This window comes from Halichoerus grypus, chromosome 11 (assembly GCF_964656455.1).
Source record: "Halichoerus grypus chromosome 11, mHalGry1.hap1.1, whole genome shotgun sequence".
In the NCBI taxonomy this organism is placed as follows: domain Eukaryota; kingdom Metazoa; phylum Chordata; class Mammalia; order Carnivora; family Phocidae; genus Halichoerus; species Halichoerus grypus.
Genome location: NC_135722.1, coordinates 7,339,236 through 7,358,926, shown reverse-complemented (window position 1 = coordinate 7,358,926; position 19,691 = coordinate 7,339,236). Strand labels below are relative to the sequence as shown.

At 55.1% G+C, this 19,691-nt stretch overlaps 2 protein-coding genes across 4 annotated transcripts; one reads left to right on the top strand and one right to left on the bottom strand.

The window, feature by feature from the left end:
- Nucleotides 1-70: 70 nt before the first annotated feature.
- SAC3D1 (SAC3 domain containing 1) lies at nucleotides 71-3,296 on the top strand. Of its 2 annotated transcripts, XM_078057795.1 has the most exons (3): nucleotides 71-433; nucleotides 597-1,177; nucleotides 2,696-3,296. In XM_078057795.1, the coding sequence occupies exons 2-3, from the start codon at nucleotides 604-606 to the stop codon at nucleotides 3,196-3,198; spliced, it is 1,077 nt and encodes a 358-aa protein (XP_077913921.1). In that variant the 5' UTR covers nucleotides 71-433; nucleotides 597-603; the 3' UTR covers nucleotides 3,199-3,296. The 2 variants fall into 2 exon arrangements, with proteins under 2 accessions (XP_077913921.1, XP_035957069.1); XM_036101176.2 differs by lacking the exon at nucleotides 71-433 and having other exon boundaries at nucleotides 476-1,177.
- Nucleotides 3,290-16,377, bottom strand: NAALADL1 (N-acetylated alpha-linked acidic dipeptidase like 1). Of its 2 annotated transcripts, XM_036101175.2 has the most exons (18): nucleotides 16,038-16,376; nucleotides 15,779-15,951; nucleotides 15,578-15,699; nucleotides 15,095-15,217; nucleotides 11,919-12,202; nucleotides 11,729-11,833; nucleotides 10,041-10,126; nucleotides 9,776-9,895; nucleotides 6,971-7,056; nucleotides 6,824-6,887; nucleotides 6,668-6,735; nucleotides 6,387-6,478; nucleotides 6,215-6,305; nucleotides 4,819-4,900; nucleotides 4,562-4,735; nucleotides 4,399-4,486; nucleotides 4,198-4,290; nucleotides 3,290-3,881 (listed from the first exon to the last, which is right to left on the bottom strand). In XM_036101175.2, the coding sequence occupies exons 1-18, from the start codon at nucleotides 16,229-16,231 to the stop codon at nucleotides 3,695-3,697; spliced, it is 2,232 nt and encodes a 743-aa protein (XP_035957068.1). In that variant the 5' UTR covers nucleotides 16,232-16,376; the 3' UTR covers nucleotides 3,290-3,694. The 2 variants fall into 2 exon arrangements, with proteins under 2 accessions (XP_035957068.1, XP_077913920.1); XM_078057794.1 differs by lacking the exon at nucleotides 4,562-4,735 and having other exon boundaries at nucleotides 16,038-16,377.
- Nucleotides 16,378-19,691: the final 3,314 nt, after the last annotated feature.

The following is a 19,691-nucleotide window of genomic DNA, read 5'->3' as shown; positions in this document are numbered from 1 at the left end:
CGACCTTCAAATCCCAAAGCATTTACTATCTGGCCCTTTGCAGAAAAAGTCTGCTGACCCCTGATCTAGAAAATGGGGAGAATAGTCTCCAGGGAAACGAGAGTAGAGAATGGCAGGAGGCCGATGGAACCGGCTATTGGGTGAAGGGAATGATGAAGAGGAACCCAATTTGGGGTTACCCATTTTGGAAGGTGCCCAAAGGCTAAGAGCGAGGGTTCAGGGTTCGGTGGGCTGAAGCCTGGGAGGGCGTGGCTCCATTCCTCCCCCGCCCCTCCGGCGAAGTGATTGGTTGCGGAACGGACTACAAACTGGTGTATCATGGGAGTGGGCTGGGCTGTGCGCGGGGCATCCTGGAAGCTTTGGCGGCGCTGAACTACAGCGCAGTGCGTCTCGGGAGGCCTACTCCAGGCTTTGTGGGAGGGGACGGGGCTCGGTGAGAGCACGGCGGGGGCGGGGAGGGCGGGGAGGCGGGGCCCGGCTGGGATCCGCCCGCCCCCGCGCCGGGGCCCCGGCCGGCCTCCGCCAGCCCTCGCGTAGAACGGGGCGCGTGGCCGCCGTCGTCTCCGAGATGTTGAGGGCTTCTCCTTTCCCCTCAGCGTCCCCATGGCCGGCTGCGAGCTGCCCGTGGGCACTTGCCCGGACATGTGCCCGGCCGCCGAGCGCGCCGAGCGCGAAAAGGAGCGACGCCTGCACCGCTTCGAGGTGGCGCCGGGGGGCCGCAGCGACCCGCCCCGCGCGGACCCAGAGCGCGCCGTGAAGGAGTACAAACGGCCGGCCGCCGGCAAGGCGCGGCCCCCGCCGAGCCAGCTGCGTCCGCCGGCCGTGCTGCTGGCCACCGTGCGCTACCTGGCCGGCGAGGTGGCCGAGCGCGCCGACGCCTCCTGCGCCGAGGTGGCCAGCTTCGTGGCGGACCGGTTGCGCGCCGTGCGGCTGGACCTGGCCCTGCAAGGCGCGGGCGACGCGCAGGCGGCGGCGGTGCTGGAGGCGGCGCTGGCGGTGCTGCTGGCCGTGGTGGCGCGGCTGGGGCCGGACGCGGCGCGCGGGCCCGCGGACCCGGTGCTGCTGCAGGCGCAGGTGCAGGAGAGCTTCGGTTCTCTGCGGCGCTGCTACGGGCGGGGCGCCGGGCCGCATCCCCGCCAGGCCGCCTTCCAGGGTCTCTTTCTGCTCTATAACCTGGGTGAGTCGGGGTGTCGGCGGCGGGGCGGGGGTGGTGCCTCCGCGGGGACAGTGGAGGCCGGGGAAGGAAGGAGAAGCTTGGCAATGTCACCATTAGCTCCGTCCCCATCCCTGCCTTCTAAATGTGTGTCGAGTCCATGCGCAAGATCCACTGAACCCCCCCCCCCCCCCGGGCCTTCTGGCCTGTCCCTTCCCCTATTTGGGTTTTTGTTTGTTTTTGTTTTGTTTTGTTTTGGGTTTTTTGTTTTGTAATAAAAGTGGAGAGGACGGGGTTGGAACGGAAAAATTGGCCTAGTGATTTTCAAACTTTTTTTAACTCTGTTCAGTTTTGCAAAACAGCCAAGAATATATCTGACACAGAAGTTTCAAGACATTAGATCCTTCCAATGGATGGCTGGTGCATTCTAATAAATTCTGTTGTATTTAATTGTAATAAAATGCTCTTGGTTTCAAAACCCACTAATGGGTCAGAAGCCTCAGTTTCAAAAGTGGCCCAAGGTTCCAGTGTCCATGATTCTTCTGGAAGGGAAGCAGAAGCAGAATGTCCTCGAAGAAAAGGCTTTACCGGGTGGACAGCTGAGCCATTTCCTAATCTGTGCAGCAGCTAGGGCAGTGGAGGAAGGGCTGTGGGTTTGAAGTCAGAAAACTTGGATTTTGTTGTGTCAAATTGTACTACATTCGAACTCTTTTTTTTTTAATTATTTATTTTTAAAGATTTTATTTATTTGAGAGAGCGAGAATGAGAGAGAGAGAGAGAGCACATGAGAAGGGGGAGGGTCAGAGGGAGAAGCAGACTCCCCGCTGAGCGGGGAGCCCGATGCGGGACTCGATCCCGGGACTCCAGGATCATGACCTGAGCCGAAGGCAGTCGCTTAACCAACTGAGCCGCCCAGGCGTCCCTACATTCGAACTCTTAAGACAGTCTCAGGCAAGGGCGCCTGGGTGGCTCAGTTGGTTAAGCGACTGCCTTCGGCTCAGGTCATGATCCTGGAGTCCTGGGATCGAGTCCCGCATCGGGCTCCCTGCTCAGCAGGGAGTCTGCTTCTCCCTCTGACCCTCCTCCCTCTCATGCTCTCTGTCTCTCATTCTCTCTCTCTCAAATAAATAAATAAAATCTTTAAAAAAAAAAAAAAAAAAAAAAAAAAAAAAAAAAAAGACAGTCTCAGGCAAGTCGGGAACTTATCTGGGCCTGTCTCCGTCATCCAAAAACAATGCGTCACTTTGTTACGAGGCTCCAGACTGTTTGAAGGGGCTCTGGTAACTCATTCAGATAAGGCTCTGGAAGGGGCTGATAGAAAAAAGGGGGCGGGAAGGTGAGCTTGGCCCAGGGGAGGGGCGTGGCCAGAGAGGAAGGTAGGCGAGCCAAGGTGGGAGATGAGCTTGGTCGTTGGCCAGAGGTGGGCCTGGCTGAGGACCCCAGCCTTTGGGAGAAGAGATGGGAGGAGGCCTGACCAGATGGGATGGAAGGTGGCCCGGTAGGGGTAAGACAGAGTTCTCACCCTGGCTTCCGCCCTCACAGGCTCCATGGAGGCCCTTCATGAGGTGCTGCAGCTACCAGATGCCCTGCGTTCCTGCCCGGCCCTGCGCAGGGCCCTGGCTGTGGACTCGGCCTTTCGCGAAGGCAACACGGCCCGCCTGTTCCGCCTGCTCCGGATCCTGCCCTACCTGCAAAGCTGCGCAGTCCGGTGCCACGTGGGCCGTGCCCGCCGGGGAGCCCTGGCCCGCCTCGCTCGGGCCCTGAGCACCCCCAAAGGCCAGACCTTGCCTCTGGGCTTCGTGGTCCACCTCCTGGCCCTGGATGGGCCCGAAGAGGCGCGGGACCTCTGCCAGGCCCATGGACTGCCCTTGGATGGACAGGAAAGAGTTGTGTTTCTCAGGGGTCGCTACACTGAGGAAGGGCTGCCACCTGCTGGGACCTGCAAAGTGTTGGTGGGGAGCAAACTTGCAGGGCGCACCCTGGAGGAGGTGGTCATGGCTGAGGAGGAGGATGAGGGTGTGGACAGACCCACGTCCCCGGCATGAGGAGAAGGCGTGCACTCTCCCAGAGCCCAGGACTGGATCTAAGCACTGTTTCTTTTTTCGTAATTCCTACACAATAAAAAGTTTTGTAGGGATAATAACTATGCTTGGTTTATTTGGGGGAGAGCAGGGAGGAGTTGAGACACGATAGGGGTGTACGGGGAGAAGAACCCAGATTATCCATCCTGGGCCTCAGTTTCCCTGCTGGTCCCTGAGGGGTAGCTCTGGTTGGCATCATGCATCCCATCCTTACCCACCCACACCAAGAGCACCACTCCCCACCATTCCTGTCTCCTGTTCTTCACCCTTTGCCAACCAAGAGCCAGAATGAGGAAGGCTTCACTCCCCTCAGGTGTCCACAACTGGTGGGACCCTAAGCTGTTGTCTCAGAAGCTTAATAGGGTCCCATGATTGCGCCTCAGGTTGGCATCAAGGAAGACTGGGACACACCCAAGAAAAATTGGAGTGGGATAGGTTGAAGGACGGTGGGGAGCTGGGGTCAGAGGTCAGCCACAGGCCTTAGGGTGGCTGCTGCGCCCTCCAGGGCCACCACCAAGATGCTGAGCTGCCTCTGCACTTCAGCCCAGGCTGCGGATCCAGGGCCTGTGTTCATGGCCCTGGAGCAGGCATTGGCCAGGCCGGGGAACGTGGCTACGGAGCCGGTGCGGGGCGCCCAGAGCACGTGGCTGCCGGGAGACACGGGAGAAGCAAAGTCACTCGGGGACCAAGAGAGGAGCTTCAGCCTGGAACGGGCTCAGCTATATATAGCAAGGCACAAAAGCACCTCCCCACTGCCTCTGAAAGCTGGGACCCTCAGAGCAGTGTGGTGAGAGACGCAGGTTACAGTCCCAGGGTGACTTTGATTTGCCTCCCATCCTCTGAACCTGATTCCCCAGCTGTTTCAGGGGGCTGGGTTGTGTTCTAAAGGCCAGCAAAACTCTTAGATTCTCCCTCAGATGGGTGCCCATGGCCCAGCCTCACCCCGCACTTCCCAAGGCCCACCTATAGTAGCGTTCCTCTGGGAAGGCTCGCGGGTTTAGGAAGGTCCGTTCCAAGAGCATCAGCTGGTCGTTGAGCATCCGGACCTGCAGGGGGCTGGAAGTGGCAGGACCTCTGTCACCCTGGAACCAGCAGCCCAGCGGCCAGCCTGCATTCTGCCCCGGATGCTGCCCTCCCAGACACCCGCTTGCCGCCCTTGCTCACTCAGGGGTGCCCTTCTGCAGCGCTGATATGTGTTGGTCCAAGGCCGCAGCTGCCCCCTCAAACTTCTCCACTGCAGTCACCAGAGGCCCTGTGGGAACAGCCAGCATCTTAGCCCTGGAGGTGCAGGGCGCCCCATACCTCCCGAGTCAAGGGGGCTCCATACCCAGGCTGATGCTGTGCTGCTCCAGCAGGCCCCCCAGGTTCTGCTGGGCAGCCTGCAAAAAACTTCGGAGGGTCTCTCCATAGTCACTGACATTCAGCGGAAGAAAAAGGCTGTCACTGAGCCTAAGAAGCACGCTCCCTGCTGTGCGGGCCACAGCCTGGTGGCTGCCGAAGCCTGCAGGGAGGGTGACCAGGCCAGGGCTCAGTCTTCAGCCCATCCTCCCCCAGCCTCAGGATTCCCCTTGCCCCCCTCCTCACCAGGGTCCACAAATTTGTCCACGTAACCAAAGGTGTCGAAGGCCGTGTGGTAGGTGGGGTAGATCCTGGCTGAGGTCTTGCTCTAGGGGAACAAGGCCAAGGTGACAGGCTTGGGATGAGAAGTGAGGGGGAGGTGTACCAACAGTGAGCTACAACGTAGGGACATGACTGAAATCATCGCTACAGCCATGAGGTAGGTTCTAGAATTCCTACTTCACAGAGGAGGAGACTGAGGCTCAGAAAGGCTGTCGCCTGCCTGACCTCACAGCGGATAGTGGCAGAGCTGGGTCAGCTGCCAGTTTCCCATTTCACATGAAGAAGAGCCTGAGGCTGGGGAGTCAGATGAGAGGATTCAAATCCTAGCTCCCCCACCCAGGAGCGGTATGGCCATGAGGGGGAGAAAGGGCTTCGTGGAGCATCGAGCAGGGAGACACAGGCTGGGCCCTCCACATCCCTTACCTCATTTCACTCTGTGCACCAACGCTATGAATGCATCCCTGTTTCATACTGTTATTTAATCTATTCTGGGGTAAACATGTTATCATTTTTTAAGATCTCTGGAATCAGAATGCCTCTTTTATTTTAAGATTTTTTTTTAATTTTATTTTTATTTTTATTTTTTTTAAAAGATTTTATTCCTTTATTTATAAGAGACAGAGAGAGAGAGGCAGAGGGAGAAGCAGGCTCCCCGCTGAGCAGGGAGCCCGATGTGGGACTCAATCCCAGGACCCTGGGATCATGACCTGAGCCAAAGGCAGACGCTTAACCATCTGAGCCACCCAGGCGCCCCAACATTTTTTTTTTTTTTAAAGTAATCTCTACATCCAACGTGTGACTTGAACTCATGACCCCAAGATCAAGAGTTGCATGCTCCATGGCTTGAGCCAGCCAGGCGCCCCAGGATGCTTTTTAAGTCAATGTCATCCTACAACTAACTGGCAGTATGTCGCCCCCCTCCCATAGTGCATATCACAATGTTGCATCTTAAAATCAGTAGTATCTTTTTTTTTTTTTAAAGATTTTATTTATTTATTTGAGACAGAGAGAATGAAAGAGAGAGAGCACAAGAGGGGGGAGGGTCAGAGCGAGAAGCGGACTCCCCGCTGAGCAGGGAGCCCGATGCGGGACTCGATCCTAGGACTCCAGGATCATGACCTGAGCCGAAGGCAGTCGCTTAACCAACTGAACCACCCAGGCGCCCAAAATCAGTAGTATCTTAAATTTGATAAAATATAGGTGAGCATAAACAGATGCTCAGAAAGGTTAAGAAACTTGGTGGAGGGAGCACAGCTACTGAGTGGTGAAGCCAGACCCAGTCTGCACTAGAGAGGCTCTAAGAGAGGAAGGGGATGGGGGAGCAACGTACTGAGCTGGGGGACAGAGGGGTACCACTCACCCGGTCATAGGTGTAGGCGATGTCCATGGAGGAGATGCCCAGGAAGTGAACGAACGGTGCATAGTCGCTGCCGGCACCCAGGGAGCCTAGGCTGCGAAAACAAAGATGGTCGGGCTGGAGGGCGCTGGGCCAGCCCGCCCTCCCCGGTCCCCTGTCCTGGCCCTGGGCTCACCTGGGGACCAGGCCGTAGGCTGGGCTGCTACGGTTGGAATACCGGATCCAGTTGTCGTAGATGCTGAGGCCAACAGGGCTTGGTGCGGGGATCTGACCGGAAGAGGAATGTAGTCTGGGGCTGGCCCCTCCCCAGGCCCACCGGAGTCTCCATCCTAAGCACGGGCCCGCGGGTCCTACAAGGCCTGCCCACCCTCCCCCCCGCCCCCGCCCCCGCCCCGGCCTCAGTCTTACCGCCAAGCCCCTGCAACAAGGACCAGCTCCAGCCCCGCCCCCTTTCACCTGTTTGGTGGCAGCGAAGATGACGCTCTGGACCGGGGGCGTCCCCTGCGCCCTCAAAGTGGCATTGGCTGTGGGAAGACCAGAGAAAGTATTCGGGCCGCCGCCCCTTCGTTTCTCCTCCCCCTAGTCAGCCCAGCCGCCCCCCGCCCCCCGTACCAAACACCGAGATGTCCACGTTGATGTAGGCCACGGTGCGCTCCTGCAGCTTGCTGAAGAATTCCTGCGGGTAGGGGGGCCGAGGTGAGCCCGGCCAGGCCCCGCCTCGGGAACCCCTCCACCACCCGCTTCTCAGGGCTCACTCACCTCGGTGAATTCTGTGGAGCCAATGAGCCCAAACTCCTCTGCCCCCCAGCTTGCAAACACTATTGATCTGCGGGGACGCCAGGTGCCTGGGGAGGGGGATAAGGGGCGGGAGGACACGGTCCCCGGATCTCGGGGTGGCTTGGGGGAGATGCTAGGGACGTGGAGAGCAGGAAGGGCTGGTCCGGGTGGGGCAGCCAGTGACAGGAGGTAGGTCCCGCTGCCTCTCTAGCCCAGCCTTCTCCGAGGCGCCGTCTTCCTTTTCCCAGCCTCCGCCTGTGCTGGGACCCCGCCCCAACATTGAACTCTATACCAATCTCAGGTGGTCCCTTCTGCCAGAATGGCCTGCCTCCCCCTTCCTTAGAGGTATGCTTTGAGTAGACCACCCGACCCTCCGTCCCCAATTGTCTCCTTCGCGCATCCCATGCCAAACTCTCCGGCAACTTTCTCCACTCGGTGATAATACAGTGAAGTCCTCTTAGGGCGTTATCCATATTGAGTCAATCCTCAAAACAACGCTTTGAGGGATAAGAGCCTTATTGTCTCCATTTCACAGATGAAACTGAGCTGCACAAAAGTTAAATGACTTGCCCAGGGTTACACAGCTGGTAGGCATAGAGCCAGGGTTCAAGTCCAGGGTCTGGCTCCAGAGTCCAGGGGCTTAAGGAATTGGCCACACCACCTCCCACAGCCTCTGGCAGCCTACAGCACCACATGTTCCTGGTTGTGCTCCCCTCTTGAGCTCCAACTCAATACCCTTTGATCATTTCTCAGATTTTTGTTTTAATTTTATCTTTTTAAGTAGGCTCCATGCCCAGCGTGGAGCCCAATGTGGAGCCCAACTTGGGGCTTGAACTCAGGACCCTGAGATCAAGACTTGAGCTGAGATCAAGAGTCCGACGCTTAACCGACTGAGCCACCCAGGTGCCCCCTCAACTTTTGTTTTAAATGAAAATTGTTGGGGCGCCTGGGTGGCTCAGTCGTTAAGCATCTGCCTTCGGCTCAGGTCATAATCCCAGGGTCCTGGGATCGAGCCCCGCATCGGGCTCCCTGCTCCGCGGGAAGCCTGCTTCTCCCTCTCCCACTCCCCTTGCTTGTGTTCCCTCTCTCGCTGTGTCTCTCTGTCAAATAAATAAATAAAATCTTTAAAAAAAAAAAAAAAAGAAATTTCTTTGCTCTAAAGGTCATCATAACATCATCATCAACATTGTTCATTTCCTGATTTTGATCATTATACTGTGGCTATGAAAGAAAATGTTCTTATTTTTAGGAAATACACAGTGATATGTTTATGGGTAAAGGTGCAGCATTTCTGCAACTTTCAAACACTCCAGAAAACAATATAGAGAGAAAGAGCCAACATGGTAAGATCTTAATATCAGGAGTATTTGGGTGAACTGTGTCCAAGACTCCTTTGTACTATTTTGGCAAGCCTCATGTATTCTGAAATTATTTCAAAATAAAACACTTGAACAACAGAGACAGAAATTCCTACACTACCAAAGGGGGTAAAGCCACACTCCCAGCCTCTTTCCACAAGCTTGCCCCACTGTGCTATCAGTTGATCTCAACCACACCTGTGGTTTTACCTGTCATTGATTTCAACAACTCAGTTTATCTGTGGAGTCTCTTTTCTGACCTTGGAGATCAGCACCTTCAACCGCCTGCTTGCCCTCTCCCCAGGAATGTCTCTTAGGCCCCTCAAAATCAATATGTGAATGGGGACACATGTACAAAGATGTAATCTGTGACATCAGTACCATAAAGGGGAAGGACAGAGCTTTATAGGAGTAGAGCTTTTGTATGAGATTAAGTTGGTATCAATTCAAATTATATAGCTTTAACTTTAGGATGTTGTATGTACTGGAAGATGAAAAAGTTCTAGAGATGGTGATGGGTGATGGGTACACAACACTGAATATACTTAATGCCACTGAATTGCACACTCAAAAATGGTTAGAGGGAGCCTGGGCAGCTCGGTCATTTGGGCGTCTGCCTTCGGCTCAGGTCATGATCTCAGGGGCCTGGAATCGAGCCCCACAGCCGGCTCCCTGCTCAGCTCCGAGCCTGCTTCTCCCTTCCCCTCCCCTACTTGTGCCCTCTCTCTCTCAAATAAATAAATAAATAAATAATTTAAAAAAAATAATAAACTTTAACAAAATAAAATAAAATCCCACACCATCTTCCTGCCAACCTCAGACTGAACTCCAAACTCCCCAGCTGGGCTGCCACCTGGTCCAGGCCCTCCTTTCCACATGCTGTGCCCTCCACCTGGATCCCCCACCCCACCCCAAACCGCCAGCTCCACAGGAGGCCTTCCTGAGCTCGGGCTTGTGCCCAGAAAGCCCCTTAGATATTCCTCCTTATAGCGCAGACCCCAGTTGTCTCTGCAGGCGGCAAGTCGGGTGTTCACTGTCGGGGTCTGCTGTGCCTAGAACGGGCCTGGCACACGGTAGGCACACGGGACATATTTGTTCAGTTAACGACTGTCTGTCATCCCTGCCTGAAGTGGGCCGAAGCTCCCCGGAGGCAGAGCCTGGGCACCGCCTTGCTCCCAGCGGCGCCCGGCCTCGCTCCACTGGAGGGGCACGGAGGCTCTCGGAAGCCACTGCACGAGTCCCCATACCCCACGGGGCGACTCGAGCGAGGCCAGGGCTGGCGTCCACGCAGGTCGGCCCCCAGGGCCCTCGGGCTTGGCACAAGTGGGCACCGGAGCATGAGACAGAGGAGCTGGGACAGGACTCCTGCGAGCTCAGGGAGGTGTCCCTGCTGGGACAGCCCGTAGACCAGGGACCGGGGCCGCCTCACCCTTCTTCAGCAGGGTCCCCAGGACTCGGGAGAGCTCCAGGAGGACGGCCGTGCCACTGCTGGGGTCCACGGCCCCGTGTACCCAGCTGTCCCGGTGGTTTCCGTACAGCACATAGCGGTCTGGCGAGAGGAGCAGAGACTCAGAAACCAGGGGGGAGGGAATGTGGGCGGGGCCAGGCGGGGGGGGGCGCGGGGGGCGCGGTCAGAGGGTGCTCGGGGCGGGGCACGGCCCTAGGGGCTCAGGGAGGCCTGAGGGGGCGCTCACCCGGCTCCACGGCGCCGCGGATGATCCCCAGGACGTTGGAGGAGTTCCGCAGCTCCAGGCGGTTGTGGACACTCACGTTCACCTGGCTTGGGGAGCCAAGGGGGCGACAAGAGTCTTGGCCCTGCCCACTCCCCCTCCCAACCCAATGCAGGGGAAACTGAGGCCCAGAGCGACAAAGGGACACGACCACGTCTCTGGCCCACAGGTAACTGGAAAGGCAGCAAGGCGCTCTCCCTCAGCACGCTTCCCTGCCCCCCTCCCCCAACGGTTAATCCAAAGACCAAAGCTTTTTGTTGGCTTTTTCCTCTGCCACCTCTCAGACCCCCTGCTCCTCCTCCTTGCTCCCCACCCTGGCCCCAGGCTGGAAGCCCTCCCTCCACTTAAGTTATAGGTGTTTTTTTTTTTTTTTTTTAAAGATTTTGTCAGAGAGAGAGAGCCCAACAGCTGGCAGAGGGAGGAGCCGGCTCCCCACTGAGCAAAGACCCAGGCATCCCTTAAGTTACAGTTTTAAACTAAAGTTTACAGTGTCAGTTGGTGGCCCAGACCCTGTCCCCACCCTTCCTCCATCCCACCCTGAGGACCCTGGGACTCAGTAGAGGCTGGGGGCCCTGGTAACCCCCACTCTACTCTTGGCCAACCTGGAGGAAGGAACGAGGGCAGAGGGAAAGAAGGTGCACAGCCCTAGGGGTTCTCATCTCCTCAGGCAGTGGGCCCTGAGCCCTAGTCCCAACCCTGGACTGCTTCCTGGATGCTCTCCAGACCCCTCGCTAGGACCAAGTCCCCCATCACGCTGGTAGTGTGGATTCCAGCAAAGGAGCTGGAAAAAAGGTGAGAGTCCACAGACCCCCAATGGGGGACCCCAGGTTAGGCCAAGGATTGGGTGTGTTGGATGCTCATGATACCCCAGGCCAGGCCCCTTTGCTGAGAAGACTCCATGAACAATTTTCCAAGAACCTCCCCCCCAAACACCCCTGCACAAGCCAGTCCTCCTGAGAGGCAGGGGGCCCTTGGCCCCCTCCCCTATGTACTTCCCCACCCGTGTTCTGTTTGACCAGCACAGAAATAGTAAATGTCCTCTATTCACCAGAAAAAAAAAAAAAAAAAAAAGAGGAAGCATGCCCCGCTCTTCTAATTCCAGTTCTTTTCATGGACTCACTCAGTTAAATACTTATTGGATACTTAGCGTATGCGGGCATTGGGCAGTGACTGGGACAGACACAGCCCTGCCCTTGTGGGACCTCCCTCCCCTGAGCAAGACAAAGCCTGAGGAACTGAGCAAATGCAGGGGTGAAGCAGGGTGGGGAGGACACTAACAGGTCCACCCGTGAGAGGTTACCGGGTGGCAGGTGGGGAGGTTGGTGCTGGCCAGGAATGGCAGGAGTGTGGGGAAGGGTGTTTCAGGCAGATGGAACAGCAAGTGCGGAGGTCTTGGTTTGGGAATGAGCTTGGCGTGTTCAAGGGAGGAGATGGCTGGAGCGTGGAGGTCAGAGGTGAAGTGGGGGTGAAGCTCCACAGGGCCTTGTGGGCCACGCAGCTGTTTCATTGGCTTCCCCGAAAACAGGACAGGTATTCTGGAGTCAGGGGAAGGTTGGGAGAGAGAAGGAAGGGAAAGGCTAGGCCTTGAGGTGGGCAGGGAAGCGTAACAAGGGAAGAGGAGAGGAGCCTTGAGAAGAAGGGCCCCACCTCACCTGTCTGCTGGGAAGTCACCATCAGACCGGAAGCCAGGCCCCAACCTGTAGTCACAACCCAGTGCTCCCTGCCAGGCAGCCGGGGCCACAGTTCCCTGGAGGTTACTGGGGAGGAGATGAAGGGTGTGGGGATTGAAGGTTGGGGGCCACTGGAGGGTGGGCCGGGGACCCCGGGGGCACCAGAGCTTACCAGAGAAGGATTTTTGCATCATCGAAGCCAATGGGTTGAGTGGGAATTGGAGGAAATCCAGGGGCAGCATCAGGGTCCAGGCGGAAAGAAGAGGGATTGGCTGGAAGGTAGGGAGTCAGGGGATCCCCAAAATACTCAAAGTAGGAGCCTCGCTCCACCCCGGACGGGGGCAAGTGCCAGGAGTTTGGGAAGGTCGCGTTGGCGGAGCTCAGACCGTCGTTGATATCTGTGGGGTCCGTGTATACCAACACCCCAGCGACCCCGTACTTGGCAGCGTTCACAGCCTGTGGGAGGTAGATGAGGCTGTGTTTAGGGCAAGGGGGAGGCGGGCTCAGGTCCTGTTCCCCGCTTCCTTCCTCGCTCTGGAAGATCTGTCTTCCCACGGGCAAGAGGATGTTTGCACCAACCTTTACTGCAACGCTGTGGAGGTAGCAAAAGACCGTGGGGCATAGGCGGGCTGGTGCTGAGCAGTGCGGTGGGTACAAAACGGGGGCATCGAGCATGGCCCGCCGGGCGGCTGCTCAGGGGAGCATGGGCAATGCGGCCCTGTTCACAGGAGCCAACAGGTGGGAGCGGCCTGAGTGTCCACCAGCAGGAGTGGACGAGCCAGCGTGCCCTGCGTGTGAGAGAATGTTGCTCAGCCTTCAAAAGTGCTGACGCTCTACACAGCACCGGTGGGCCTTGAAAACGTGATGCTCGGTGAGAAAGCCAGACACAAAAAGACAGCAGTGCGTGATTCCTTAACTTATGTGAGGTTTCTAGAACAAGCGAATTCATATGTTTCTAGAAAGTGGGCGAGAGGTTACTGGGAGCTGGGGAGGAAGTGGGGAGGGGAGGTATGAGTGTTTATTTATTTATTTATTTTTAAAAAAGATTTTATTTATTTATTTGAGAGAGAGAGAATGAGAGCCAGAGAGCACGAGAGGGAAGAAGGTCAGAGGGAGAAGCAGACACCCCGCTGAGCAGGGAGTCCGATGTGGGACTCGATCCCGGGCCTCCAGGATCATGACCTGAGCTGAAGGCAGTCTCCCAACCAACTGAGCCACCCAGGCGCCCCAGGTGTGAGTGTTTAATGGGCACAGAGTTTCATTTGGAATGACCAAGAGTCCTGGGAATGGATAGTGGTGATGGTTGCCCAGAATTGTAAAGGTACCTGAGGCCCCTGCATTAAACACTTAAGATTTATTTTATAATTAGATTATTTTCATTTTATGCTGGTATATTTTAGCACCATAAAAACAAAACAGTACCTCAAAAAAAGAAAAAGAACAAGGACACAATTTATGTACCAATTGAGAATAATCCCCAGGATGTATTAAGGTGAAAAAAAGCACAGCTTGAAACAGTGGATATAGTATGCTGCTTTTATAGAAAAAAAAGGGGAAATAAAAATATATATTCGGGGGTGCCTGGGTGGCTCAGTCATTAAGCGTCTGCCTTCGGCTCAGGTCGTGATCCCAGGCTCCTGGAATTGAGCCCCGCATCGGGCTCCCTGCTCAGCGGGAAGCCTGCTTCTCCCTCTCCCACTCCCCCTGCTTGTGTTCCCTCTCTCGCTGTGTCTCCCTCTGTCAAATAAATAAATAGATCTTAAAAAAAAAAAAAAAAAATATATATATATATATATATTCATATGCACCTCTTCCAAAAGAAACTGTGGGTAGATCTCCCATAAACTAAAAAAAAAAAAAAAAAAAAGTGGTTTCCTCTTTGAAGGATGGCATTACAGGAGAATTTTTCCACTCTAAACTTTTTTTTTTTAAACTGGAAATTCTATAATCTGTGTAATTCCACCATGCCTCTTCCCTCTTTTCTTTTCTTTTTTTTCCCCCCAGCTCTTATTATGGGCACTTCTTTCAAGTACAGATAACATAAAATTTACTGCCGTCTTCACTTTATAGCACAGAGTTCAGCAGGATGAAGGACATGCAGTTATTACGCTGCTGTCACCACCACCCACTGAATTCTTCATCTGACCAATCTGAAACTCTGTAGTCACGAAACACTCATCCCTCTTCCCTTCTCTCACTCTATACCTTTTTAAATTTAAAAAAAAAAAAACAACAAAACAAACCCACATTTTTAAAAACCACAGACTTTGACATACTTAGAATTTTTAGTTGAAAAGATGCGGGCTGGGAGGGAGGCAACAGGAGGGATTTAAGTTCAATTATTCAGAAGAACTACTTCGCAGGAGAACTTAGACTCTGGAATAGCAAAGTTGAACATTTTGCCTGATCCACTTACTTCCTAAGGCTCAGAGGGGTGAGGGGAGGCATCCAGGGTCACACAGCACATCATGAGCGGTAATGGTGAGGGAACAGAAGGCAAGCCGAGGACAAAGCGGAAGCTGACACCCTACTCCCCCCCCACCCCCACTTTGGGATATATGTGACATTCCTCAGGCACTCCTGGCTGCCCTAAAGGGAAAACGAATGGTTAACTGATAGAGATCATAGTCCTGCAGGACAGGAGTCTCCCTCAGTTTACAAACGTCCTAGTGGTTTATGAGGAAGAAGCTTTCTTATCAATAACCTAACTTCCAGAGACCCATAACTTAGTTTTCTGAAGCCCTAACATCACCCACCCCTCCATAAAATTAAGGGAGGCTGAGGTGGAAGGAAATGTAAATAAAACTGAATTTCTTTTGAACCTGAAGCCCATTGACAAGGACGCGTGATAGGAGAAATGTAACATTCCTCCAGGAAACTCCCAACTGTCTTCATGTTAGTGCCTATTAGAGGGAAAAACAACCTTGGCTTGACAATAACCAGGCCTCCAGTATCCTGAGAGTCTTTAGCATATGACAGTCCTTCTGGACACCCCCTTTGTCCTCACCTCCCCAACTCCTGAGTATATAATCAGCCACTCCTCAAGACCACAGGGCAGCAGCTCTTTCTGCCCCCGGGTCCTGTCCCCGTGCTTTAATAAGCCACCATTTTGCACCAAGGACACCTCAAGAATTCTTTCTTGGTTGTCGGCTCCGGACTCCACCCCACTGAACCTCACCTATATTCTAGAACTGCATCAATAGTACAAATGTAGCTCACCCCTTCTGCCCCAGCCCAGGGCTCGGCGCACCACCCAGCACTGCTCGGTCCCCTCCCTGCCTCCTGTCCGCGGCTGGCCCCCACCCCACCCAGCCCACCCAGGTCCCTGCCCTGGGGGCTGCTGCTCACCTTGGCCCCGCGTCCTGCACCCCCGTAGCGGATCAGTGCAATGGTGCCTTCCAGTTTGATGCCCTGAGTCTGTAGATTCGTAAAGTCTTCTTCCGTTCCCCTATTGGCATAGACGAGGAGGCCCTGGTCCCAACAGGAGGTGATCCTCAGAGCCAGGCCCAGGAAAGAGGGGGTGAGGAAAGGAGAGCGAGGCTATGTGGCAGGGTGATGGAGTTGGATTCGATTTTCCCACCTCACCCAGAGCTTGTAAGCTTCCCCAGGAACAGAGTCACCCCTGGTTTTCTCTGTGTCCAGGACCCTGAAGCAGGCCTGGTCTTGAGTAGGGGCCATTAGTGTTTGCAGAATGACTAGGTGAGGGGCGAAAGGAGTAGCAATGGAGTATGGCGGGAGGACCCCTGGGCCAGGAAGGGAGAAGCTGGGGTGGAGCCGGAGGGAACCGGGCCGTGGCGGCGGGGTGGCAGGGAGGGGACGGTCCAGGCCCACCTGGGGGGTCCCCGGGGGAGCGTAGGCAGCATATGGTGGTACCACGTCGGGCCCCGCCTGCTCCCCAGTCAGGTTCTGTTCACTCTGGCGGCAGGAAAAGAGGACCCTCCCGGTGGGACTCACTGTGGAGGGGAGGAGGTGTCAGGGCCGGGCCTGGCAGCGCCCCACCACGGGCATCCCCCGACCTGAGCGGCTCCTCACCGACGGTCACGAGGTTGGGCTGCTCCTGGCCGGGGAAGGACAGCAGCACTTGGTAGGCGGGGGCCTCAGCCGAGTCCAGGCCCGACTCCGGGTCCTGCCAGCGCTGCAGCAGGACCTGCACGAGGGCCTCATCTCGGGGGCTGGAGGCCAGGTGAGGCTCCCTGGAGAGTTCTCTGTAGGGTGGGCGGACGGATGGCCGGGCGCGCGGTTAGGGAGGTGTCTCCGGCAAACAGGAGGGGAGGGTAGACGGCCCTCTCACCTGAGGTTCTCCCGGATCCTGCTGGCATCCAGATGTTGCATGACGGTCTCAAGGACCTCCAGATCCAGGTCCTGGGAGATGCTGGGGGCTGGGACATCGGCCTCTTTGGGGATGGCAAAGTGGCCCAGGATGATCCCCAGCCCCAAGAGGGCAGCGGCCCCCAACACTCCCCCAAGCACCTTCACCCACTGCATCCTGTGGAGTCTTGGCAGGCTGGGGTCACTCCTTATAGATGGGTGTCAGGTCTAGTTAACCATTACCCTGTGGGTGGCCCTGCCCTTTGGCCCCCAGCTGGCAAGGAGAGTCAGGGAGCATCCTGCAGGAAGGGCCAGGAGCGCTCACAGCCACCTCGATTTCTGCATCAGTCACCTGGAAGGGACCCCCAGGGGTATCAAGTCCACAGAGGCACACTGAGGCCCAGACAAGGACAAGGTCTCAGCCAGATCTCCCAGTAAAACAGAGGCCAAGCCCGAATGGGAACTCAGAGCCCCTGTTAGAGCAAGACTGCCAACTCCCTGCCAACCCCACCTCTGTCTCTTCAGTGTCATTTGTAGTACATTTTTTAAAAGATTTTATTTATTTGAGAGAGAGAGAATGAGCAGGGAGAGAGGGAGAGGGAGAAGCAGACTCCCTGTTGAGCAGGGAGCTCCTTGCAGGGCTCGATCCCAGGGCCCCTAGACCATGACCCGAGCCGAAGGCAGGCCCTTAACCCACTGAGCCACCCGGGCGCCCCTCCTCAGTGTCATTTGATTTCCAGCCCTGGCTGCCGGAGCAGGTTTTAGGTTCAAATGCCATCCTTGCTGGACATAGGCTGTGTGACCTTGGGCGATTCACTTAGCCTCTCTGAACCTGTTTTCTCAGCTGTAAAATGGGGATAATAGACCTATTTCACAAAATTGATGCTGTTTCCATTAAAGAAGTCCACATCTATCGAAATATCTAATCAGGGTCTGGCACATAGTGGGAGCTCAGTAAATTTTAGCCACTCCTGCCTCATCTGGATCCCTAAAATGCAAAGCTTGGGGTTAAAGGAAGAAAGGGGATCCAGAAGAATTCTCTGTATGTATCCTGCAGGGGACCCAGCTTATGGGAGGACATGGAACTCTTAGAGAGGGAGGCCGTTCTAGAGGTCAGAGCCAGGGAAGCCCATTCTTCCTTGGCAAGGTGACTTCCTCCTCCTTTCCCTGACCTTATCTGGAATCCATTCATCTGTTCATTCATCCATCTACCTATTTATCCACCCACCCTCCTATCCACCCAACCACCTACTCTTCCATCCATCCATTCATCAATCTATCAGTTCATCTATTCATCCATCTATCCACCCAGCTATCTACCCACCCATCCATCTATCCATTCATTCATTCACTCCTTCACTAATACCTGCAAGCTTCATTCATTCATTTGGCTCTGTGTAAGACCCATGCTAGGCCCTGAGGAGGAAAAGGTACCCAGATCCAAGTCCTGGGAGACCCAGGGATTCAAGTCTAGCAGGGAGACAGGCGGCTTTTGGCTCAACCATGTGATAAGTGCCCCTATAAAGGGAGGACCAGTGTGTTTCCAGTGGGGAGGATGAGGAATTCTGTCTAAGAGGGAACATTTGAGGGGATCTTCCAAGGTTGAGAAGGCATTCAGCACGCAGAGAAGGCGAGGGGCAGACGGTCCACGCAAATGGCCCAGCACGTGCACAGCGAGAGGGAGAGGAAGACACCAAGTACTCAGTACAAATACTGAGCCTCTTCCAGGCCTCAGGGAGCCAGGCAGGGTTGGGGAGGTCCCTGGGGCTGTGACTCCTCCTACCTGCCCCCCCACCCCTCCCCACCCCATGGCCTATCCTGCCTTGGGCCTTGGCCCAGCCAGGCTGCAGCCACTGATTGTCCCAAAGATGCCTGAAGAGCTGGGGGAGCTAGGCTGTGATACACTGTGTGTGTGTGTGTGTGCGTGCGCTCACGCACGCGTGAGATTCCACGGCCCACTCTCAGAGCAGCCCCCTTCCTGCTCACAACCCTGTCTCATGGGCACCACCTGCCCCTCACCCTCCCATGTCCATCTCCCCATGTGCTGCTGGTCGGGAGGATCCGCATGTTCGCATGGGAGGACTACAGCGTGATCCGTGACTTCAGGGAGGCACACCAGGAAGCCACAGCTTTTGGCCTGGTGATTATCAGTACTCGGGATATGACCTTGGATCTTATCAGAAGCCCGTCTGTGTAGGGAGCACACACATTCCCGAGGACACAGGAGGGCGGCAGGCAGTGGGAGGGACATCAAGATCGGCTGATAAGCTGAAGAACAGACGTGGTAATGACACCATGAGGCCCCAGCCCCATGTCCTACACCACCTGCGCCCGGAAGGATTTAGCCCCTTGAACACGGGCTGTTCCAGACAGGATACGTGGACAAGAGCGTGTAACATCTGTGCGTGACATCTGAGAACTCCAGCTCAGGTTGTTGGAGTCAGCTGGTGTCTACGCTGCTGTAGGCACCGGACAGAAGCCTGGTCAATTTTCCTTTCCCCATCTTGGCCCGGTGGGTGGTGTGGCCCCTCCCTGAACATTATTTTTTTAAGACAGTGTTATAGCATTATAAGTCAAAGCCAAGGTCTGGAGCACAGGGAGGGGAGGGTTGGGGTTTGTACCCTACTACAAAACTCTAGGGCCGGGATATGCCTTCATCCTGAGATTCCAAACACCCAAAGTACAGGGAAGAGCTGGTTGGCAACATGACTCAAGATAGTTTTTTCCCAAAATTCCTAGAGCAAGTAAACTTGAGCTTCCTTTGTCACTTAAAAAAAAAAATTCCCCTTTTTTGGTAGGAAAGAAAAGAACGAAAAGGCACATAGGGATTTAAAAAGAAACACAAAGAATCGAGTCAGAAGAGATATTATAAATGTTAGGTTGATTTAGAAGAGTTGCTCCGGGCAGTTAACAGTTTGTTTACCATGAGGAGCGTCTAACTCTGAACCTATTGCACATGGCAGTTAGAAGTCTTTGTGGCAAGAGAAAACCACAGCCGGCCTGCGGCAGCCAACATAACCGTAAAAACAGCCAGACACCATAGGGAAGGGGTAGGGATGAAGGTGGGGTTTGCTTTTTATTATAAAAGAAAAAGTTACTCCTCAGAAATCTTAACAGAGGAAAGGCTAATCTCACACCCAGAGACTAGACACCAGGACAAATGGCAAATGTTCTGACTCCAGGGCTGTCCCCATCTCCTCACAGAGCAGAGATGGGAAGGGGACAGTTGAAGCAAACAAGTAATTCTGCAAGGACAAAGGCTCAGAAACCTTATAGATAGTATTAAAATCTAAACTTCTCTTTTGCTTTTTAAAAAATGTTAATATATCAAAAGGCCTGCCTGCATTAGTGACATGCTAGAAAATAATCCCAAGAGCCCCTTATCAGTACCACGCTCAAGTTGACCAGCCAACTCTTCTTTCTAAACCTCGGTGTGTACATGTGTGTCTTTTAAACCAAAGCCATAGGACACCTGGGTGGCTCAGTCAGTTAAGCGTCTGCCTTGGGCTCAGGTCATGATCCCGGGATCCTGGGATCGAGCCCCGCATCGGGCTCCCTGCTCCGCGGGAGGCCTGCTTCTCCCTCTCCCACTCCCCCTGCTTGTGTTCCCTCTCTCGCTGTGTCTCTCTCTGTCAAA